The 24,536-nt window shown below is 42.2% G+C and overlaps 3 protein-coding genes across 4 annotated transcripts; 2 read left to right on the forward strand and 1 right to left on the reverse strand.

The window, feature by feature from the left end:
• The first annotated feature begins 899 nt into the window (after window positions 1-899).
• On the forward strand, window positions 900-11,465 carry laptm4b (lysosomal protein transmembrane 4 beta). 2 transcript variants are annotated; one of them, XM_076754422.1, is made up of 8 exons: window positions 900-1,167; window positions 2,104-2,221; window positions 3,422-3,495; window positions 3,592-3,714; window positions 4,091-4,189; window positions 6,226-6,321; window positions 6,614-6,644; window positions 9,189-11,465. In XM_076754422.1, the coding sequence occupies exons 1-8, from the start codon at window positions 1,075-1,077 to the stop codon at window positions 9,332-9,334; spliced, it is 780 nt and encodes a 259-aa protein (XP_076610537.1). In that variant the 5' UTR covers window positions 900-1,074; the 3' UTR covers window positions 9,335-11,465. The 2 variants fall into 2 exon arrangements, with proteins under 2 accessions (XP_076610537.1, XP_076610538.1); XM_076754423.1 differs by lacking the exon at window positions 6,614-6,644 and having other exon boundaries at window positions 901-1,167.
• A 2,611-nt stretch (window positions 11,466-14,076) lies between these two features.
• On the reverse strand, window positions 14,077-17,453 carry rpl30 (ribosomal protein L30). Its single transcript, XM_076755349.1, has 5 exons — window positions 17,367-17,453; window positions 17,204-17,252; window positions 16,537-16,682; window positions 15,533-15,663; window positions 14,077-14,177 (listed from the first exon to the last, which is right to left on the reverse strand). The coding sequence occupies exons 2-5, from the start codon at window positions 17,222-17,224 to the stop codon at window positions 14,125-14,127; spliced, it is 351 nt and encodes a 116-aa protein (XP_076611464.1). The 5' UTR covers window positions 17,225-17,252; window positions 17,367-17,453; the 3' UTR covers window positions 14,077-14,124.
• A 650-nt stretch (window positions 17,454-18,103) lies between these two features.
• Window positions 18,104-24,504, forward strand: LOC143335739 (uncharacterized). Its single transcript, XM_076755347.1, has 4 exons — window positions 18,104-18,451; window positions 21,127-21,399; window positions 23,708-23,761; window positions 23,844-24,504. The coding sequence occupies exons 1-4, from the start codon at window positions 18,361-18,363 to the stop codon at window positions 23,855-23,857; spliced, it is 432 nt and encodes a 143-aa protein (XP_076611462.1). The 5' UTR covers window positions 18,104-18,360; the 3' UTR covers window positions 23,858-24,504.
• The last annotated feature ends 32 nt before the right edge of the window (window positions 24,505-24,536 follow it).

Raw genomic sequence — 24,536 nt, forward strand, 5'->3', positions numbered from 1 at the left:
ATGTTAATGGAAATTGTGCATCAGTAGAGCATATTCCCAAAAAGAACAAAGTTACACTCGATCTGATTACTACAAATCAAATTGCCACAAGTGACGCTAGAGCTTTTCGGGGCCCCTGGAGCTCTGGACCCCCACAGAAGTTCCCCTCTTTATCGGCTCGCAATCCAGTGGTGCACTGCAAACAGGTAATATGACGACTTCCATTGGCAAAGTCTTTAACATGTTAAGTGCTGTGTTTAAGTCCACAGGGACATTAAGCTTTCAGTTTAATCACTGAAAGCAACAACAAAAAAAAAAAAGTCAGGCAATGACAGTTTTGTTTGTGACTATTAACAAATAGAGTGATATCTGCTTCTAACCCTGGAGGCAAGTTGTGAGCACTTCAAAAGTGATTTTATCCTCTAAGATTGCTTGATTTTAAGATTTTTAGAGCTCCTGGAAGGTGGACGTGTCCAAGCTCTCAGCATTTCCTTCCAACATATGAATGTACCCACATCAAAATATGACAAAAATCACACTATTTCGTATCTTAAACAAAATAAAGCCATTGCACAAATGGGCACACACACACACACACTATAAGACTACCAAAAGTCAACAAGAATATTATGATGGACATCCATCTTTTTATTCATTTTTCAGTATATTGTGACACTTGAGACAAAAGTCTTCTACTAATAATTAAAGTGTACATTTTGAGCTCATATATATGTATACAGGTTAACTATGTGAGCTGTGTGGAGTTAAACTATCACTAAAGCTGGTGAAGGCTCGGCTCTGAAACATTTGGGGTGATTACTCTAAAGCAGGTCTGCATCCCTCCCTCGGATGCGGATCTCGGTCAGAATCCTGCCCTGGTCACGTGACTCCGGGATGAGCCAGATTAACGGCTCTCTGTTTGCCAGGAGTCCACTTGCGGAAACGGGCGAACATCGCTTCAAACAGACGCTGGATGTGGCGGTCCTAGCAGCGGGGACGCGAACTAATTCCACCTTTTTTGGGACTCGGTAGACTTGAATAATTCATTCTCGACAGCATTCATGAAATAGCTTGAAACACACACCAAGGGAAAGAATGATTTCGCCGTGGGACCGGTGGTACTCGACGAGCTGCTGCCTTTGCTGCCATGTACGAACGGGCACCATCATTCTGGGAATATGGTATATGGTAAGTGAGGTTTTTCATTCGACGTCAGGCCCAAAATGTCCAAAATATGGCTACATATATGAAATAGTAGGTGATAAATACCAAGTGTCGTTGAGTTTGTGGAGCAGCGGCTAAGTTAGCTCGCTGCTGCTGTTTTTCATTTGTTTTTCCGCACTCATTCGTGCCGTTTTGAGGATGTCCTCGGTTTTTAGTGTAAATTTAAACTTCAGTCTTAGCCAATTCACCACCGCCGTTTTTGTTTAAGATTCACTACTTGGTTATAAAATTAAATTGTAATCAAATATAAGCATATAACAAAAAAAATAAAGCTCAGTTTGCAGCCGTTGGTGGATTTTCCTTGTAAGCTAACGTTACTCTTTGTATTGAGCTGAAGTGATAACCTGAGCACACCATCAGTTTTAATATGTCCTACATTTGTGACGTTACTATTTCTGTGCAGTTTGCTTCTGTTTTTATCCACGGGAAAGCCTAAAGTTTTAAACATAGTCCAGTAAGCCTATAAATCCCTGACCTTTAGTAAACGCTCGTCCCGTCTATATTCGACCCTACGACTGATCGGGGTTATGTCGCCAAGGCCAGAAAAAGCAACCAGTTTTTTAATTCCAGGAGGTGTTTGGACATGAAGTGAAAAACAGGACTCATGGGGCCATTTTCTTCTTATCAACCTGTGTTGAAACAGTCGATCAAGCGATTGATAATTATTTTGAAAATCATTTAAGTCACTTCCGGCATCTCAAACGCGAGGATGGGATGCTTTTCTTCATCTTACACTCACTTTGTTTTAGTTAGTTTTCCATTTGAATTACTTTTATCCCATGCCAAGAAAAGGCCCTGATCCATACGGGAAGTTAATTCTGAAGGTTAAATAATAACATAAAGATGGAAAGGCTCCACTGTGAAATCTAATACAAATGTTGATCTTCATTTTCCCCACAGCTCATCAATGCAGTGGTTCTACTCATCTTGTTGTCAGCTCTCAACGACCCAGTTCAATACCGCTACCACCTTACCAGCTCTGAGCTGGGAACCGACATTGATGTCATGGACGATGCAAGTGAGTGCAACTAATCCCCTGATTGTTCCATAACTGACTCGGTATATGTTGGATTGGATGTCCTCAATGATGCCTTGCCTGTTATTCTACATGCAAACGGCAAGTTCATGATGAATCAATATTAGAGTTAAACAGGGAAAATAGAAATAGTGGATAAATGACATTGAAGCTGAGCGCCAGCAGCATGTCCATATACTCCCATGTGTTCCTGCAGCTCTAAAATCCCCTCTCCTTTCTGCCCGCCACTTCTTTTCCCAGAATGCTGCTCTCAGCACAGCACATAGCTGAGTAGGCTCAGCTCCAGAGAGAACAAATCACTGTGTGCATGTGTATTTTCAGTGCTTCCCCCTCCAGCAGATATCATCATCACAGTCGCCTCCGGAGCACCACAGACTCTGTCACTGGCTACTCTGATTAAAAACGACTGCTCTAATTCTCCATCGGATTAGAACGGCCATCTTGACTGACTCCCCCTCGTATAGTGTTGTTGCGGCACCAGTCGCAGATTGTGAAACGGTGGAAAAAGACGGAGACAAGCTGGTGTCGTGGTTTTGTAATAGGCAGCTGTCAATAGCACCGACATCACCGTGATCATATGCAGAGAAATCATGACATGAAAACTTAGATCTATGGATGACACGCATATGTGTGTGTGGGGTGAGGGATGGCATTTATGCGTGCATTGTTTGCATGCATGCATTGTTTATATATAGTATGTGTATGTAAGAGTATCCACTCTTTCACAGCCAGTACTGTTTCTGAATACCAAATTCAATAACTGTCAATACTGTGTAGTGATCTGGGATCCCTTTTACCAAACAGCATACGCAGATAAAACTACTTGATGTCAGTGGATCCCTTTGAGTTACTGCACTACAGTGACGCTGACAAGTGTCTCATCAGGCATATTTCACGGCTGTAATGTGAAGGCAAGAGGAGTGTTATGTTTAGTCAAATTTAGCACCTCTTGCATAACAATTACCCACATGCTGATCATGTTTGGTCCAGGGCAGATTGGGTGCTAAAAATAGTGAGGTTAGTTAAGGTGCTTTGTTTTGTAAAAATCCATGTCCTCATAAAGACTTTTGGATTACGTATTCAAGAGTTCCAGTGAAATTACGTGTATGCTGCTGTCCTTCTCTGGTAATCTAGATTATCTGTTCTCACATTGTTCTGTTTGTTTGTGTTTTCTTCGGGCAGATATCTGCATAGCCACTGCAATATCCCTACTCATGATCCTAATATGTGGCATGGCGACATATGGTGCTTATAAGGTAAATAAACAGACAAAGCAAATGAGACGTGTACTGTAGAAATAACCTGCCTTTCTTTTGAGTTTCTTCATCCGTTCTCAATCTTCTCCCTCATAGCAACACGCAGCTTGGATCATTCCATTCTTCTGCTACCAAATCTTTGACTTTGCCCTTAACACACTGGTAGCCATTAGTGTGGTGGTTTATCCCAACACGGTGCAGGACTACCTCCAGCAGCTGGTGAGAACCCCTCCAACCCAAACACTTTCGTATTTTTAACTGCAGACTTCCTTTTATTCTTGAAATGTTGACAAAAGCCACAAAACATTTGAAATCAAGGTATAGTTCACTGCTTTTAACAACAAGCCAGAGTCAGGGTGTAGTGCTTCGTCTGTTGAGTAACACTGCTGAAGAAGAGGCATTCAGTTAAAACAGGTCACCCAGACATAACACAGGTCTTAGTTATGTAGATGGTGTCCATTTAAGACTCCTTGGTTGTTTAGGACTGAAAGGTCAAGTTCTGTCAGATGCAGATTTGTAAAAGGACACTTTCTTACTTTCAGCCTTCCGTCTCTCTCCATTGATTTTTGTTCCACTCTCTCTCCCTCCCTTCCAGCCGGGGACATTCCCTTACAAAGAGGACATCATGTCCACCAACAACATGTGCCTAGTTTTTGCAGTCCTCCTCTTCATCGGCTGCATCCTCTCCTTCAAGGTAAGGCCGCCAAGTCCCCGCATCGCTGCAGATCCTCCCATCACCCATTTAAATGATGTTTTAAACTGTACAGATGAGCAGAAACTGGTATGCTTCTAAAATATAAGGATATATGCAACATGTTACTACAGATTACACACACTCACTGAACAATTGTTCCCCGCAGGACTTCCATTTTATAGATGTCGTAATGTGATTCAGGCTATTAAGTCTCACACTGTGCACATCTCGCACAATACGAACCATATGGCATGTATAATGAATCTGCCAGTGTGAACATTATCAATGTTCTTCATGAGATTATCACACAGTCAGAGAGCAGCGGGTCAGGGGCAACAGGAAACCGACTCCTGTCAAGTTAATTTCCTGTTAATGCATGGATGATTCTCCAGGCGCAGCGATGCTCTGGGGCTGTGGGACGAGATGGGACACGAAGTTGCAGTCATCTGTACAATCAAATCAAGTTGTTTCTCCTCTAAGCTCAGATTGGTAATGTTCTTGGCAGATATCCAGAGCCAGAGCTGGGGTTTTATGATAGGAAGCAGCCACTGGAAGATCCACTGCTGGGCTTACAGAGAGAAGAGTTACAAATGTCATGTCTCAGGCAGAGAGCCGTGTTGGACAAAATAAATGGGGCATTGAACTGGTTATTGCTTTAGGTTTCAGCATTTAAGGTCAACTATAGGTGTGTGCTTGCTCAAAATGGAGATATAATCTTGAAATTTTCAAAGCAATTAATAGAATACCATTTTTATTTGAGGGGCAGCGTGTCCAGTGAACTGTACCAGTCAAAAGTTTGGACACATCTTCTCATCCAATGTTTTTTTTGTACTTTGATCTGTTGAGTCCAAATTTGAGATTTTTCTTCAAGTGAACGAATGGTATCTGCATGTGATGTTTCCCTCAGTGAAGCATGACGGAGGAGCTGTGATGGTGTCGGAGTGCTTTGCTGGCGACACTGTTGTCTATTTATTCAAACTTCAAGGCACACTTAACCGTCATGGCAGCATTCTGAAGATGTGTCCAAACTTTTGACCGGTACTGTACATTGGCTACTGTAGTGACGATAGTTGAGTCAGTTCCCTGGAAAAGGGCCATATCTAAAAGCTCAAGGACGCTGTCAGCACAGAGGCAACACCTGGTAAAGCTCCTGCTGAAGCCAACATCCTCCACTTGACTGCACTTGGCATAAAAGACTGATACAGACAGACAGGAAGGAGAGCTGGAGAGAGAAGAGAGAGGGAGATAGCAGATAAGAGCTGTAGACGGACAGATGGTTGGATGAATAAAGAGCTGGAGACAGTATGGGCAAGATGGTGAAAGTCAGACTTTGTAGCAATGCTTCTTGTGAGCCCAGCACATTACTATTGTGATTCAAAGTGTTCTTTTCCCAACAAACAAAATGGGTATTTTGAAGTCAAGGACAGAACAAACAAACACTGGAGAATGGGCAATTAGTAAGCTAATACATTTTAAAAAGATTAAAAAAAATAAATAAATACTGTGGTGCATAGCTCAGTTCAGAGTCAGCAGCAAGGAGGTCAACTCAGCAGATGGTAAAGTGATTGGCTAGCAGGCAGCCTGGTTTCCTGGTCGGTCGGTTGCACTTACTGCTGGCAGAAGAACCGACTCAGCAGGCTACTCACACATATACACAATGAACCTCCTGTTCCTCTGCCAAGTCAGACAAACCTAAACCCCAATGCTACCGTAGCCTTGCTGAGGACTAGAGATGCCTGGTGAGTGGCCTTGGCTAAAATGTCGGTGGAAGACAAAGAAGAGCGACACTGTTAAATGTCCACACATTAAAGTATCTTTCAAGCTTAGTAGCGCTGCCGTGTATCCCCACCTGTCTCACTGCACGGGTAGCTGACATGTCTGTATCGAGTAGTGACATGATGTGTCGCTGCCGTCATCATCCCTAACCTTGACGAATGGATGAGATTATAGCATGCAGCATCAGTAATAATGAAAAGTGGAGACGATGCTGCTAAAGGTCATTGTGTGTGTTCTTTGCTTTCACCTCCTGGGGACAGGCCTACCTGATTGGCTGCGTGTGGAACTGCTACAGATATGTGAGCGGCAGGGGCACCACGGAGGTCCTGGTTTATGTCACCACCAACGACACCACGGTGAGTTCTCACATCCACTCTCGAGCCCCTCACCTCAAGGACATCCTGAACCCCCCCCCCACTTGGATCATGATTTAAATGCATTTGCGCAGCATATTTTTTTGAAAAAGGTTTTGCGTATAAGCTTTCATTATATAAGGTCAAGATAATACAGATAAAGGCTTTGAAAGGTTGTTTTCATCACTATGCTAAGCACATTAACTTGAGTATGAAATGCTCAGTTCAACATCTGTCAGGCTTTATTGAGCTGTGCAAAAGTATAGATTATATTAATTGTTTTATGTTATTGCAGTTCAATGAGTTGATACCTCTAAATGTACAAGGTAAGAATTATAGGTATTGCTTGAAAAGTACACGATTATCATTATATAGCTTGAATTTTGCTTAGAGCAGCAATTTAGAGCCTGACAAAATAAACAGGTATTTAATTTTTCAAAATAAAATTCTCCAAAAACCTCATTAACCTCATCCTCAGGCATGTGAAGTTAAATGAATCCATGTAACACAGGAAGGTGGGAATGATTTTCTGTTGAATTTTCTCAAAGTATTTAATCCTCTGCCTCTATATTTTGTGGTTATCAAGTCATTTCACATTTCCAAGAGGTTTGGTTAATGAGGTCCTGCTTTAAAGTCACCGTAACGTATGGCGTAAATAGAATAGCAGTCATGTCACAGCCCCTACGTACACGCGCAGGTGGAGATGCTATGTGTAGTATTTTAACCCTTGATTAGCTGTCGCCAGATTAGAAATGGCACACAAATGAGAAGTGAGAACCTGCAGTTAGTAATGTATAGGATCTGCTTCATAATAAGGTGTGTTATGTTCATTGGTGAGTGATTTTAAAATCCTACACATATCACTTTAGGAGTTGTATTACAAACTACCAGTAGAACAGAACTGTGAAGTAAATGATAGTAATAAACCCTCATTTTTCCTCCTAATAGTTGGCTGTATGTTGTAGACACTGGTAGAATAGCATACACATCGTAGTGAAAATGTCCAGGGTCCAGATCCTCAGTGTTGTCACCAGGCAGTTTACGTCTTTATTGGCTGACAGTCCGTGAAGTGACATTGGTGCTGTGGGTAGCAGTACAGTAGGTGCTGCGTAGGTCATTCTGAGGTGTGATTGGCTGGCTGTTCCGTCAGTCCCACTTGTCCTCCTCAGTGTTGACTCATGGGGTTTCTGAGAGGCTTTAGCATAGTCACGCTTTCCATTTGTCTGTCTGTCTGTAATCCTCCATCCTGATACATAAGACATTAATCTGTCTCACGCCCGCGGTCGTCTCAATGCGCACATCTTCAGCTGCCTGTCACTTTGTCCTTGTTGTTGTCGACGCCCTGGTTCACACTGCCGACATTTTTCACCTTATGAAACAGGCAGCTAATCCAGAAGGGTCTGATACCATGTTGTGTATCAGATGGCCGTTCAGCAAATACTGGATACGTGCCCGTCAGTTTTGTCCCGTACAGATAGGATAAAGGGGAAACAGAGTGAAAACGCTGAATACAACTGGTACAAAAACACTGAGTTTGAAAAACACTTTGCTATTGTATTATATCTATTATATTCTGTACTTTGTTATTTCCAAAAAAAATCCCCTGAAGACCCCAGGAACAACAGTACGATTTGTTGCTATAGTAGGTTTGCACAGCACCACAGTGTGTGTGTGTGTGTGTGTGTGGTATAAAGTATTGACTCTGTATGTATCATTAAGCTATTGGAAACCAAAAATGAGTCTCTACACAGTATGGATAAATGTATACTCTGAAATCAAATGTTTATTTGAATTAATGAGGAAACCAAGAATGCACAAAACAAAACAAAATGAAGCAAACAACTAAGGCAGCTAGGTCAAAGTGAAGGCCACCGCACAAGCTGTTTGAATTTCAATGAGAGAAGTATCAGGGAACAAATAGTATTTATATGCAGCAAATATCTGAGTCACATGGTTAGCTCAGGTTAAAAGCCTGAACGGTGACGACATGTTTTTATCACTGGATTCCCTCTCTCCACACACAGAGCTCAATGAATGCAGAGTTCCATCTATTTTTACCATTAGAAAGCCGGCAGTGTGTCTAAATGGCTTTTTACTGCCTCGAACATCAAGTACCCAGCTGCTTATCTGCCGTGCTTTTATATAAATGCCATTAAAATGCACAAGGGTCGGCGCTCTCTCTCTCTCTCTCTCTCTCTCTCTCTCTCTCTCTCTCTCTCTCTCTCTCTCTCTCTCTCCCCCTCCTCCCCCCTCCTCTTCCCTCTATATATCTCTGTCCGTCCTCCTCTCTTCTTCTGGACACGTTACATAATTGTCTGCGTGTCCGCTTCATTTCAAATCCTCCCTGTGATGTGTTCGCCGGGCCTCCCTGGCTGTTTCACAATTCCATCCCCTCGGAGCATATTCTCTCTCTCTCGCTCTCGCTCTCTCTCCCATACTGAATTAGCATCAGTGCTGGTTTTATAACACCATTTACAGAGAAAGACCTCTGATGGAGAGAAGGCAATCTGGCCTCTAAGGCACAGGCATGTGTGTGTGGACGTTACCCTCGCAGCCAGTAATGCCTTCTGTAGGGATGGAATGAAGAGTATGAAGAGGAAACCTGCAAAAGTTTGAGGCTGTGTTTGAAACCACTTCCTATTTACTCTATAATGTACTATGTTTTTGGGAAGGGGCTAACTTCCAAACAGGAAAAGGATTCCAACCAGCCAAGAGAGAATGAGGAACTCGTACCTAAAAGAGGGGTTGCCCTATGGGGGGGCTCTGAAGTCAGGAAAATGACCCAGTAGTGTCTGCAATATCTGTCTGAGGTTAAGTACAGTTAAAAGTGTCACCGCTGAACAGCCTTTTGGTTCTCCTCTACATTTCAGGTTCTGCTGCCACCGTACGAGGAGGCCATCGCCATACCGCCGAAGGAGCCCCCTCCCCAGTATATGGAGGCGTGAAAGACACCCTCGCTGCTGGATCCTGTACCCAAACAGCCCCCAACACCTACCACATCTCCCTCCAACAGTAGGACCCCGACGCTGGCTGGAACATGTTGAAAAACGAGACCAAACAGTGTCTTAGAGGCTGGTTTCAGCTTGGATTCCTGCCAACTTTAGATTAGATTAGGCTGACCCTGAGCCAGTATTGCCATCAGCTCTTTCCCCCCAAACACCACCCATGGTAGTTATGACGTATTTTCCTCCCCTCTCGTCTCCTCTGTCCTCCTCCAAGGACAGTATGGCAGCAACTTCATCCACTCCCACCCTCCACCTCCAAACCTCCCCATTGGCAGCTGCTGTCCCCTGGCAGCGTCTAAACTCTTGCACGCCCTGAACACTCTGCCCCAACTTAATTTGCACTTTTCTTTGAGTGAAACGTGCACCGGTCTGGCCACCAACTGTTAACCCCCAATACTGTGAATCTCCCTCGTGGTCTTTGTCTAGAAACAAACTACCTGAAGAGAGATAACGACAGAGAGAGCGAGAAGGAAAGCGACATACATGATCAGTTATGCAAGAGCACTTTTTTTCAGAAAATTGACAAATTCCTTCATTGAATGTAATGTCGAGGTATTTTTGTATGACTTTTTTGTATAACAGTGAAAACTGAGAGAAAATGAAGTGAGTCGTGAGAGGCTGGCCTGTTGTGATAAAATATCATCTGTGGGCTGATTTAGCTTGTCCTGCAGGAGAGCGTACTGAAAAAGGTTCCTTGACCAATAACAACTTCGTCTTCCTTTTGTATCCATGTAACACGTCGTCTGTGAACCTGTAATCCACTGACTGCCAGTGAAAACCTTGTTCGCCCGTTGATTCCTGTCACAATATTCCAGTTTGCCTTCCTGTCCGTTTCCCATCTGTTCCGAGATCTCAAACGTAGAGAACGACTGGCATTAATGTACTCATCCAGCGAAGCACTTATCACAAACATACACGTTTTACACATTCTCACACTGCATTTTCACATCCAGAAAGGCGAAACACACAGTGTAAAATCTAAAATGTGTAGACATTAGTGTGTGAAGATGTTTCAGTGACGACGTCTGTTTTGTCTCCCCGTCAAGTTGCAGCTGTAACGGCATCGTCTGTGTTTTCTGTTTTTGTTTTTTTTTTTCTTACATGGATCATGGTGTATAATCTGATCTTTTTAGTTGAGCTAACTTAGCTGGACTGAGGGCATTTTCCTATAAAGACGGCGTGACATGCTGCTGTACATGCATAGACCGTATGTGTGCGAGTGTGTGTGTCTGCCTGAGTGCTATGATGTAACTCCTAAGTCCTTTATATGTAGTAACATTTCTTTTGCACATGCAGTGATATCATGATGCGATATTTCCTGTGCTGGTGACCTTTATGAAATGAATGACGGATGGGAATCTAAAGCATTGATTTAGCTTAGCATAGTAGCACAAAATCAATATACAGAATATGAGCTAGATGCTTGTCTTTCGCCTGTTTAGGCAGTAAGTTGAGACATAATAATGGAACAAATGATGTTAGATATACCTAATCCCATTTTTTTTTCCAATAATCCCTCAGTAGTATTTGCTATCGACAGAAAAACCTTAAAACATTTTTGTCATTCAGACTATGCAACAGTGCATTCAACAAATCGTTAGACCTGGAAATACACGTCCCTTGTAGTATTCCATTTGATACTAATACTGTAGTTGATAATGTAGCCGTTTGTCAGCCCCTTCATCATTGTCCCTGTGTGAATTATGAACACTGCTTTTGCAAATCCAACAAAGCTGAAAATGAAATTGCACTTTAAAGTCAGCGCGAGCTCACTGAGACCTGATGTGTTTGTGTTTTGTTCATCTTCACCACGTTAGTCTGGAGCGAGGCGGTTCTAAGTATGAGCAGCCACCCTCTTCTGGACGACGCTAGCTTCTGAAACGTGACATAAACAATTCAGCGTTTGCGTAGTGTGATGTGACTGAAAGGCCGACAGATTGTAATGTGATCGAAGGAGAAGTTTTTCAGGGTTTAGAGGAAAGAAGTCCTGCACAGTATCTGGACCAGTGGATGGCTGATTGTTGCTCATTTTATTAGAATCACTTGAAGACTGTTCTCCATCGCTTTCCAATCACACACATCCTCTTGTTGGATCTGCATGAGCTCATGTCTTTCATTCTGAATAATAAAAGGCAAAATCAATCAGTGGCTGCAGCTGGATTTATTTCTCGAGTGCAATGGCTTGCTTTAGTTTTTGTTCTTGAGGTTTTTATCATCATCATCAAAAGAAATAAAAGTTTGTGAAGTCAAATCTCATTTAAATTAACCAACTACTTGGGGAAAACGGATGAAAAAAAGCCCTTTTTCGGAATAAAGGAGTCTTATCAAAGTATTTTAAAGTGTATTATAGGTGACTGTTTTTTAAGTGGAATGATGACACAATTAAAATGAACTAACTTAACATACAAGTAAGCTCAATTATAACATTTTCTAAAAATGGAAATATTACCATAAAAGAACATTTACACCCGTGCTTTTCCACTGGAAAAAGTTTAATTTGGAGGCATGGAGCTGTTTGTTAGTGTGTATTTAAACCTGATGTATAGTGGAACTGTCCTTTAAGGAGTTACATGGTTATCAGAGCTGACTGAAGCTAACATCTTATTCAAATTACAGAGCGTCTGTGTCTTGTGATAGCAGAATTGGCATCTTGGGAAAACGAAGTCAACAAAAAGTGAATGCATCATAGGCTGAAATTGAGCGCAGTGGCTCGCCGAGGGCTGACTGGACTCATTCAGTGCCAAGAAATTCACTCTAAATCAGCATCTAACCGCTAACTTCCTTTATTTTACATTATATTACTCATATTCTCTTACTCAAGAGAGGTGATAAGTCGTCATGCACAGTCCAAAGTGTATGCTTTCCCTGCACATATAACCAGCCACTGATTCATTACCAGATCTGAGCAGAACATATTCCCATTAAGAGTCAAAAGGGTCTCCTGCTGCCCTCGAAAATTCTGCATCCCTCAGTGGAGACGTACACGCTTGCAGATCAGCAAGGATTTACCCGCCTGCATCAGGATGAATGCTGGCATTACCTCAGGTCTGATGGTCGGCTACCAGACACGCTCACCTACTTTCAGCCACTGGGACGGGGCAGGCGGATAAAAAACAAACCAACAAGTGGGTCACACTCTGTCTCTTTTCTTGCTGAAATGCTTGTTGGATGCAGATAAAGGTTTGTTCAATGACATCTGCTTCAAAAAGAGACGTGAGAGCCAAATGGCGGTTTAGCGGAACCTTTCTGCAGACTTTGTGTGACCTGGATAACGTTCAGGTTCTCCAGTATGATGTTCCAGTGGTGACCAACATGGTCTATTGAAACTCAAATGAGTCACTAAGCAATTTCATCTGAGATCCACTAAAATGTCACAGAAAGAAATAACCCTAAGTGTAGGCCAAAGATGTGAAGTGCTGGAGGATGCTGTGTGACCCCCAACGAGCTTTAAGTTCTACTTATGGTGCAGATGCTCACACTTGTTCGTTCAGCTCTTCTTCTGCAACCTCTGTGGATATTGTCCTCATTCAGCGCATGGCATCCGCTGCACGTGATGCAGATCATCTGGGATGATTTCATTCGATTTAATTGGGAATCAAGAAAACAGCTTAGGGGAGCAGTGAGTGGAAAAACTGGGCCAAACTACTCGATGGATGATGGACGGCTTATATCTGTCTCTGGGTAGATGCACAGGCCTGGCTGGAAGGCCAGAGTTTCAAAGCTCAGCCACAAAAAAAGAAGACATTTGATCTTGACTTCTGTGGGATTAAGTTACAATAAAATATCATATTTTGCCAGTTCATGATTCTCACCTTTCAGTGGGTTTAGAACTGGATTCACATGAAGTTGGGGGTCTAGCAAGAGACAAATTAAATGTGGATGCTTGAAACTGAAGCAGCAGAGGTCGAAACAGCCTGAATTTTTAACCCTTACTGTGGGTCAGCATACAAAAGTAAGAGGCTTTCTGTTTTCAAGGCCATACTGTGATAACCCTGATGACATCATTCGGGTTATTTTGTCACTTTCTCCAGAGCTGCGTAAGACATTTTACAACACGCCCCTTTAACACAGGATTTCTTTTGAAAAATGAACTGTGTGACCGCACGAGCATTTGACGCATCTTTTGTCATCAGTCCAATATGACGGCTTCAAATGTTAAACTTTTTAACGAGCCCCTCTCTTGGGAGCGTGATTGGTGAACCAGCGAACCACTTAAGTGTTGGGCAGTATATTCACACACACAACCAAGTCAGAGGACATTGATATGATGTGTGAGAGGGCCAGCTATCACCCTCTAAAGCCTTTAATACCCCTGAAAGGAGCGCGTCCTTACTCGATTACAGTCAACAGGCTGCAGCTAATACAGCAGACGGTCATCCCCAAGGTTTATGTAAGTGAGGGAAAAAAAAATAAAAATTCTCAAAGATCAGTTGCATAATTTTAACATCAACGCGCCGATAAGCAGTCAGTTGGGCGTATCGTCATTTGCACAGAAACAGATGCTGTCATTCTTTGTTACACAAGCCTCTAAAGAAAGATCAACTGCGGTTTTCCAGAATGACTTTCTGTGTTGACAGTGGCGTACTGTACACAGCCCTGCTGAGACACTAGGAAATCCCTCAAACAGACCTCGACAATGCTCATCTGAGAAAACCAAAGAGAATGCTGGTGGTCTCTGCTGGACACATGCGGGAATAACACCCTGTCTGTAGATGCAGGTTATACTGTTCAGACATTACAGGACGGCAGCAGGTACTGTTAACAGCAATTTTATTTATAACAATGAGCTGGGGGAACAGTTCTACTGAGGTGGCTGCTGCTGATCTGGCATGCTCCTGATGATGTCAGAATCGCCTGAAGAGGAAAACAACAAGAAAAAGTCAGCTGATCAACATTTTTAAAATTATATATACGTTTACAGCGTGACTAATAATGAGAGTAAATGTTACCACCAGAGCATTCATGAACTGGCCAGAAAGTACTGGCCGGTCAACGGAGCGCTCTGAGTGGCTTCCATCTAGCGAACCACTAGTCCTGACTGGACCACTGAGATGAGCAGGTCCAGCAGGCGCAAAAATTCGCAGAGGAAAGCATGAGGCAGGAGGTAAGACATGTATACTAACACAAAGTTGAGAGAAAAAAAAAAGTCTAAAAACGATGATATCTATGATATACATTTTTGTTGTGCTCTTGCATTATCCCAAATGTTGGCAACAATGTTCAAACCCAGAGAAACCATAACTTTATCCAAGATTATGGTGCATGGTATTTGGTCGCCTGTCACTACCGTCATATCCCAATTATCCCCTCTAGTCAAGGTGGGAAAAGATCTCCAGGAGTGTGTTGTGTATTTTGCAGATAGACCTTTAGTTACTTTAACTTGCAGGAAAGCTCAAGATGAGACGTGACAGAGTGAGGAAGAAAGTCTAGCTGACAACTATTGCTTACAACTGCTCGCATTGTTCACTCTTAATGGAGAATGATTGATTTTCATCAGCAATGGTGGTTGTTCAACAGTGAAAACAACAACTCCCATGATCCCACACCACTTCACAACACCATCAAACCTCTAGGGCCAGAAATTACGTACTGTGTATTGAAAGGATTTAACAAACATTTTTGTTTTGACAGATTTAATTTGCTCTCCAGTAGTGATACTGAAGCCTGGATCTTCATATCTCAGGTTACATTTCATCACAAATCTGGCTACTACTTCCAGTTTGTCAAACAAAGGGAAAACGTGCATGAAACGGGACCAGATTTGAAGCAACAATGTTAAAAAGAATCTCTCTAAATCTCTCATGTTTTTTGAAGTGTTGCTGGTGTGTTAGTAATACCTTGCCAAAGTAATTCTAAGTGAATAGGTTCATTGGATGGTAATGCGTATTCTATTGCAAATCACTGAAAAGCTGAGCTGGTTGAGAACTTGTTGGTGTTAGAGGGGCCTTTTTGTTGCTGTTCAGCCTGTTAAATAGGGTCACTGGGACCAGCCCTCTGAGGCTAGAATCCTCCCATCAGTTTTGCTGCCAAACAGTGCTTGGCACAAGATTGTGTCAGAAACATCTCATTAGTCGAATATTTTAGTATCGGCTCACTCCATAATGAATTAGCCAAAGAACAAGTTCAATGTTTGTGATAGTAGAGAAAAGGCTTAGGAATCAACTGCACTATACTGCAGATGGTGTTCAATACAAAAGATATGTACTCACCAGGGTCAATAATGGCCAGTGTGCACACCCTGTAGTATTTGCCGCAGGCTGTGCCAAGCTCAATGTTGTTTCCACTGTAGTGGTGGACACCAGTCTTGGCCAGCATGGCGTAGTACTCAATCTCAGATTTCCTGACAAAGGAAAACATCATTAAAAACAGCAGATACAGATACAGTAGATTTGACAAGGAAGAGCAGACACATTAAAAAAAATTAATTCCTCAAAAGATGCAAGAACAGGTCACGCTACCTCTGAAGCTCTAAGCAATGACATCTAACACTTTAAACCTGACACAACTGCCATTCACCGAGTAGCTCTAAGAGCCTCAGCGAAAATTGATACAGAGAAAGGACTTAACTTCATTTTGGTTAGTAAGTTGTGTTAATACATATACACAATCTTACAAAAAAAAAACAGCATTAACAGCCTCACACCTATGGTGCTTCACATACCAACCTGTGGAAGGCAGTGTTGTTGAGCAGATAAATCAGGTCAATTGATATAGAAAAAAAAAGCTTGATTAATTGAAGAGATTTCAACTAACATCTGAGATATCTGACATGCACTCATCAGTTTGCATATGAAACATAATTTTGCACCAGCATGCCATATTTTGGATGTAATGTTCAATGAAAGAGTTATTTAAGTGAAAAAGAAAGAAAATATTGATAATATCGGTGATCTTCTCCCCTAAATCTTTATAATGTAGAGCATGAAAGCTATCTGAATACGAAGATACAAACATGTTGGAATTTTTGCAGATAAAGCATTATTATTGGTATCACACTTTGATGACCTTTAACAGTAGTTGATGCCCTATTCTTTCAGCAGCTGTCCTGTCACAGTAAACATCTGACAATCATATAGGCTCTTCCGTCTTTCAGTTGTTGTTTCAGACAAATCCCATAATCCACCAATGACACCATTTGATTTCAACAACTTACACTGAACATTAAGTGCTTGAATGAATGAAATGAATTGACTAATCAATAATCTTCATATACCTGAGAGCTGGGCAGTTGTTGGCCAGGATAACCAGCTTGGCTTTCCCTTGACGGATCATCTTCTGGGACTGTTTGTAGCCCAGGACGTATTTTCCACTCTTCATCACCAGCTGGAGTCGGGAGTTGATGGACTCCATGGACTTTTTCTGAATACGCATAGATATACATGCTAAAATTAGTGACAGCAGACAAGCTAATAGCTAACACTACTTTTTCATCGTTGTGTTGACGCAAAACCCAAAGCAACATAGAAGTAATAATAAATATAAGATTATCAAGATGACACAAAATTTGCTCATCAAATATGTTGCTAACGTACACTGTCAGCAATAATTGCCACGTTACTGACATTTTGTTGATGTTAGATTTAGCATACTAGCATTAGCCCTACTGCCGGTGTTACACGGCAACGCTACTCGAGCTACAAACGTTAGCCGAAGTGAAAAGGATGAATGACGATACGTGTCTAGGGACAACCAACACGTTAATTAAATATTTACAGACGTGATAATTAAACACGAAACTATACACGTTGGTTGCAGATAATACGTGTGTAGTAGAGCTACAGTGCTAGCTAGCAGGCCCTGACAGAAACACGTCTCCACGTGAAGCAGCAGCTTGGCCCTGAAGCAGCGCGTGCACTCCGGCCCGAGCCAGCGCCACTCACCGTTTTCTTTGCGGCCACCATTTTTGCGGTTTAGTCCGGACCGGCCAACCTGTGGGCGACAGGAGGGATGGAGAAAACTGTCGTTAAGGTCCTGATAGTAACAATATGTGAATACGAACAAATCCCACAGATTTTTTAACTTAAAACTCGGAGCTCGTCTTACTGTTAGTTAACTCCAATATGGCCTCGGAGAGAAAGGAAGTTCCATGGTGCATTGCGCTGCTATCTGTCGGTGGGCCTGCGCAGATGAGCACTGCGCACATCAGCCGCTGCAGACGCTTTGACACACTAGTACAGCATGTATTTCTAAATTACAACGGATCAACAGTAGTCTGCAGTGAGCATTAATGCCACAGAAACACAAAATAGATAGGCAGGGCTATTTTGTCAATAACTGAGTCGAGCAAGTAACATTTACAGTAGAATAAACTAAAAAAAAAAAAAATTGAAAAGGACAGATCCACAGTCCACGACATGCACAGACCACACATTGATTAAATCTAATGAAAGCTATTGTACTTGATTTGTTTGTACTTTTGTAAGTGATTTTATGAAACCAGGACTTTACATCTTAATGGCGTAGTTTTCATAGAGCGGTATTGCTACTCTTTGGATTCCTGTTCTTCTAACACTGAGCAGGTCAATAATTCTGGACAGACTTTGTCATATTTCCACTGGACATTACGTTTCTCCTGTAAATTAACACAATCTTACTGTGTTTGCTCAAAGGCACACTGACAGCGAGACTTGTTGTTGGTTTGGCTACCGGTTCACTTTCCCCGCCCCAAGAGGTGACAGCTGACTGAATAATGTATTTTTGTCCCAGCCTCCTGGGAACAGCCTAAGTTACAGTACACAACAAAAAGCCCACATCTCACCTGCGTGCCCAACTGTTTAGAGACTTCCCGCCAGACGCAAACAGCCGAACGCGTTTTTGGAGGAACAACCATGATGCGCAATTACGCACTGGACTAAAGGAATCTGACGAGCAGCCCGTCTGTTTTGTGTCTCCTCGAAGACCTTCACTGACCATAGTTTGGAGTCCTCTCCATTTACAGAGACGATATTTATGCACGACGTCATCAGTGCAGCTACAGCCTCTCCTCGCCTCTTCACTCTGAAGTTCACCATCCAGTCCTCTATGCGCACAGGGCAGGATGGGATGCTCCACCAGTTCCCAAACTTCAGCGGTAGACACGACTCGACCCAGTGCTAAGCCCGAGGAGAGCAACGGAGCCAGCACAACAGGTGATGCACAAAGCCTTACACTTATATACTGTATAATTCAATACATTGTTTATGAGAGATGTGGAACAAACAGATAACATATGTGCTGCATATGCAGCTCGGTACCATTCACTGCAAGCATATCTTAAGTGGCCAAACATCGAATATTATATTAGTGCAATATGTATTAGTAACTCAAAACAGTGCTGTCAAGATATGTTGTAAGCAGTGAATTGGATGCAATGATTTCCTATTCAAGAGATTTTTTAATTTTAACATGCTGTAATGTGTTTTTTGCAGAGTGTGAAATTGTCTTTGTGCTTTAAAGCAGTAAGACACTGACCAAGCACAATCCCTGGTTTCACTTTAGGGATGTTAATGGCTGGGACATATCTGAAAATATGCATTTGCTGTGATGATACCACTCAGATCATGTCTATAAATGATCATTGAAACCAAATGTATAACTCAAAGGGCTTTTATTAAGAGTTTTTTTTTATTTCTGTAGATGCTATAAATAGCCTAGTATCATGTTGGTGAAAATGGTGTCATCACAGAAGTTCACTGCCATCTCCAAATAGAGTTCCATCATCCATGTTATCAACTCCGGTGAACACTGCTCTGATAAAGAGGACCAGTTCACATGCAAATGATCATCAGTGTGTGTCTGTGGATACAGTATCTGATGTCTTTAGTTTTAATGCTCCACAGTGACAGGATGGGAAAGTTTATTGTGATTGTTTAACAGCGGTTTCTGGCTCCGTCCTCCCTGAGAGAGACGGTGGCATGAAAGCAGATTTGGTAACAGTCTACAGTTTCAATAGGAAATAGAGAAGCCACCTTGGACACTCCTTTGTTGTAGTGGGTCAGAGATGGCCTGGCTGTGGTGCAAAGTCACACACGTTTCAAGGTAAACCACCAACACTGGATCCTGTGTTTGCATTTAGCAGTGTTAATGAAGAGTAGAGCTCATAAATATGTGCAGGGCAAAAGCAATTCACCTTCTGAGGCTGTTAAATGTTGATTTTCACCAAATCTGTGTTGTTCACGATTACAACAAATGTGTGCAGCTCCAGCTTAAGCAGTATTTGACAGAAGATTAAAGAATAACTAGGTGAAAACCTGGTAGAATATTTACCAAATGGGACCACCTCTGAGCAAGTGCTCATTCTCTGCATTCCATGAAGGGATATTACAGGTCTATGAGTGCAGTGACAGCATGGGGGACACTTAATGAAGTATGCTGAAATGCAAAGACTTAGAGTGATATAGTGAACTGCTTCTGCAAAGGTGTTTGAGCTCATGTGCTGCAGCTGGCTCAGACCTCCCCGTAGAGGTGAAAACCCCCTACGACCCTCAATGAAAGCATCTCATCACTGTTGTCAGCTGCTGACGGCAGAGCTTTGCTTGCAAGTCGCTCTCCAGGGTTATCACCTGAGTGACCCTGGACAGCGAGGTGTTCCCGTCATAAGCGTCTGAGAGGTCAGATGGAAATTTGGCAGTATGTTATCATATTTTTGCATGTGACTCATGTCCTTCGTCTGTTGCTGCTCGTCACTTCCAAGAAAGGAGAAGGCTGACGTTTGTTAGCCTGTGGTTCGTTCATTTCTTAAAACTTGCTGGTTCAAAACTCTGAAAGTGTCAGTCATATGTCAGCATCCTTCATCTGACACACTGCTTTTACTAATTCATCATTATTACAACACAAAAAGTAATGTAATACTGTAGATGCTGTTGGCTTAAGAACAATGTTTATCTATGTGGCATCTAAACTTTTTTTAAAGGAAATTTGGTTACAAATATCATGCAAATTGTTCCCAAAATGTTTGGAAAGACATCGCATTTATACAAACATAGAAGGTCGACGATCCATTCTCTGATCCATGCAAATACTTGCAAATCCCTCAGACGAAACAGGTCTACGAGGAAGTGATACACAATATCATTTAACACATGGCAACCTGTTCATAGAGCTTAGAGCTGTGCAGTATTAGGCTGCCAGTGTTTATTAACAACAATCCACATAACCATTAACCCTTTGTGTTTTCAAGTATGTGTCAGTGGAAATCTCCCTGTGCTGTTTTTTGCTTCCTGCTCAATGATCTGTGGAAAGTAGCAGCTATTCTCTTCCCATTTATTTCAAGAAGGGACAGATGCATTCTGTTTTCATTTATGCTTTACACGGCAGCCCAGCTTTTATGGAATCGGTGTTGTGTGAAACAGGATGACATTAATTACATTTTTTTTGTCTATTCCCCTTCAAACTTATGAAAGGTAATTCAATTTTTTGCCATAGACACTCATACAGTGAGCATTCTGCAAATGTAAAATGAAGAATCTCAGCAGTGCCTGAATCCTGTATAACAGGATGTTTTCAGTGTTGCATGGCGCCCATAATGATATTTGTTACTTGTTAACTCTGCCTTTGGGCTAAGCCGACTCAGCGGCCATCACGTAGGCAACACCAACACAAAGTAAACTAAAACAATGGAAACCGTGTTTGGAAGGAGATGACAGGAAATGAGGGGCAGAGAGGTGCAGCAGAGGACCAAGGGTGCTTGACCTAATGGCCTTTAGTGAAAGTCATCAATCACATTGTCAGGAAAAACAGTTTTATGTTTTATACATTAGTTTTATATTGTCTTCAAACTGTGTTTATGGATGTTTGGGTCACATGCTGTGTTAATTCCTGACAGGGGCAGCCAATGAGAATGGGAAAGTAGCCGAGGACAGTGAAACTATTCCAGACCAGACGCCCGCTCACGGCGGCGATGCTAAGCCTGCAGATGAACCAGATGTTGCGGCAAAATCTGCAGACAGCACCGCTGCAGCTCCACCTGCAGGGGAAGAGCCTCAGCCTCCTGCAGCCAGTCCACCTGCAGAGGCGGCAGCACCTGCGGATGCTCCGGCAGCAGCAGACAGCAGCGCAGAGGCAGCCCCGGAGCCTGCAGCTGCAGCTCCTGAGCAAGGTAGGCAGGAGTCAAAATCAACACTGCAACAGGCCAATGACATTCTACATACATTTTTAGGACTCCCCAATAGAGCTACAGACAAACATACTCAACTTTGCATTCAGTTTTCCTTTAATTCTTCTTCATTTTCATTGTGAGCTTTATTATTTTCTATGCAAACCACACCTTTATCTCCAAACACGATGACTGTCTGCTGATAGTCTCGTGATATCTAACATACTGACTGACTGCTTCATAGCCATTTTTAGCTTTAAGTTATAAAGCTGATAAGGATGGAGCTACATACCTATGTGTGTATGTGTGTGTGTGTGTCTCTGTGCATGTGTGTGCCTCATGAATGTGTTATTTTCTATGATGGGAAAAAATTTAGAGGCATTTTAACCTAAAGAATATCCAAAGAGGTGCCATCTGTGAAACCGGTCTTTTAAAGCTGTTACATCAGTCAATAGTCACAATATTTATGTGTCCCATTGAGGGAAGAAGAACTTATGAGGGACAAGATGTACAATTGTTCCATCGACCAGCAGTAACCTGAGCAGCGCCCTGCCTCCTGCATAGTGACCCAATGAACAGGGGCTGCCATAGCGCCCAGGTACATAATGTCACTTCTGTCTCTCCCTAGACCCTCCACCGTCCTACTGCCATGGCGGTAACCAGACAGTATCCAACAACACACAGACGTGACTTTTGATAAACACAGCGTAGGTGTTCAGGGGAACGTGTTTCTAAGTCTCACGTCTGATTATTTAGTTAGTATTTAAGAATCGGTCTCAACACTTTAAGTATGGGTTGAATTTCTAGGTGACAATGAATTAGTGAATGATTGTTTTTCCTGTTTAGACTCACAGAAGAGTCTTTTCATTGAGCTGCAGTCCTGCAGAAATTGTATGGCAGCATATTCAGAACATGTTCTTTCCCCTGTTGTTTCAGGCCAAAAATCTAACTTGGCACCACAGTTTTGCTGGATTGTCAACTGTCACACTTTATTTGTGCGATTTATACCATTTGCACACACAAACAGATTACAGCTGTGCTGTTAGAGGACAGCATGGACATTCCTCCCATGCTTAACACATAATATAGTCGGGATATTTTTAAGGTTAAAACTTGGATGAAACTTGTAAGCACATGGTATTTGTTGCCTCTCGTGAAAATGCTGAACCTTTTACCTTGCTTTAAATTCCAAGAGAGGCACTGCCTGTCTGCACAGTGATAATCTCTCAGCACACTTGCCTCTAAGTGATTATCTATACATGGAAGTGCTCCACGGGGACCTGCATGACACCGTGCATCACATTTACTGCTATCACTTCACTTATTGCTTCATGATGCAAATGGAAAGCAGCCGACCGGTTCCTGAGTTCAGCTCTTCATTTTCCTCTTTGTCTAATGCAAAGCGTCTGCCACTGTAATGCAGAAAGGAAGCTGGACAAGGCAGCAAAGCCAGCACACTGTGCTCTTAAGCAATGGGAGAAATAACACAGTGATTCTGTTTAGTGACTCTTTTAATTCTCCTGTGTAATGAGAAGCATTTATTCACCCTGTGGGCGTGCCATTCCTCCTTTACATAAATGTAAAGCCATATTAATGGCATCAGGGTCAAAACTCATCTGCAGTTTATTTTTGGTATATTTCAGGCAAATAATGCCCTTTGTTTAGTTTCAGCTGACAGTGTGAGTGCTGGGCTGTTGTGTCAGAGCTACAATCTACTGCAGCAAAATCAGTTTCCTTGACCTCTGTCTTCACTTGATCTTGACCCGCTTTTGGTGTCCAACTTGACTCACCCTCAGTGCAAGTTCAGTGAGGACCCCACTAAGACTAGTGCCCACTATACAGAGGATCAAATAAAAAATAAAGAGTGTATGTGTATGTTGCCAACACTTTGTTGTCACCATGGTCTCATTAAGGTGCAATCTGAGTCCACAGAGAAACTAGAGCATGCCAACACATATAGGGCTTCCACTGGCCACGAACGGTGCCTCCGATTCACAGCCAATGGAGAGACAGGATCGAGTGTCACATTAGCAGAGCAGACATGGCAGCTCATCCACCTGTGGATCTGCTAGTGGTCCGTTCTGGGATCAGTTTAGTGGAAATCATCTGCAAATTTTAAAAAAGTTTTTCCTTGCCTTGCAAATTTGTCATTTCTGATACTGGGCTTAGATAAATAAGACTCAACATGATTTGAATAGAATTGTATTTGTGGTGCTCTCAGCATTAAAAGGCACATTTAAAAAACTCACCAGCAATTAATGTCTTTGCAGAAACAATGTCTCTGTTAATCTGCCTTTTCCTTCCTAAACAGAAAATGCTGAATCCACAGCGACTGATTCAGAGCCCAAAACAGAGGAGGCACCAGGTGAGTGGCAGCACAAAGTCACATGATCTACATTAAAATGTCTACAGACGCCCCGACATGTCTCCCCTCTCTTTGTTTTCAGCTTCCAGCGAGTGAAGTCCAACATGAATGACTGCACAGATTAGTTTGTTGGAGGTGTCTTACCTTGTTTGTTTATGCATGAGTGAATGTATTTGCAGGTGTGTGTGTGTGTGTGTGAGTGTGTGACAGACATCGCCTCGTTGCCAACTTGCAGACCCTGTGATAACACTTTCATTCAGGGTTCCCTCAGTCATCACTGTGCCTTCTTCCCCTCATGATGGTGTACGGCTGCGATTTCTGCTCGCAAGCAGAACGTAGACAGAATCCCACAGCACTTAGCGGGTGTGTCTACTTTGTCAGAATAACTTGAAATTTCTATTTATTATCCACATAGAAATTTATGACACCAGATTATCTGAAACATCATATATACCTTTAACATAGAATCCATTCTGTACTTTTCTACAAAATTTTAATCCTAAGAAAACCAAAGCCAAAATATATTTGATTTATAAAATGATATTCTTTTTGGGTAGCAGGCTTTGATTTTTCCACCATGTTTATAATGAAGAGCTGATACTTCAGGACTGTCCAGCTGGTTTTAAACATTAATAGAAGCGCATGAATGAGTACTTTTTTTTTTTTTTTTGGTTTCTGATGTGTCATGATTTCTCTCTGAAGACAACCTGAAATCTGTAATAAGCTATGAACCGTGAAAAAAAAAATAATTAAAAAGAGCACCTTCAAAACATCT

Source organism: Chaetodon auriga, chromosome 17 (assembly GCF_051107435.1).
Source record: "Chaetodon auriga isolate fChaAug3 chromosome 17, fChaAug3.hap1, whole genome shotgun sequence".
Taxonomy (NCBI): domain Eukaryota; kingdom Metazoa; phylum Chordata; class Actinopteri; order Chaetodontiformes; family Chaetodontidae; genus Chaetodon; species Chaetodon auriga.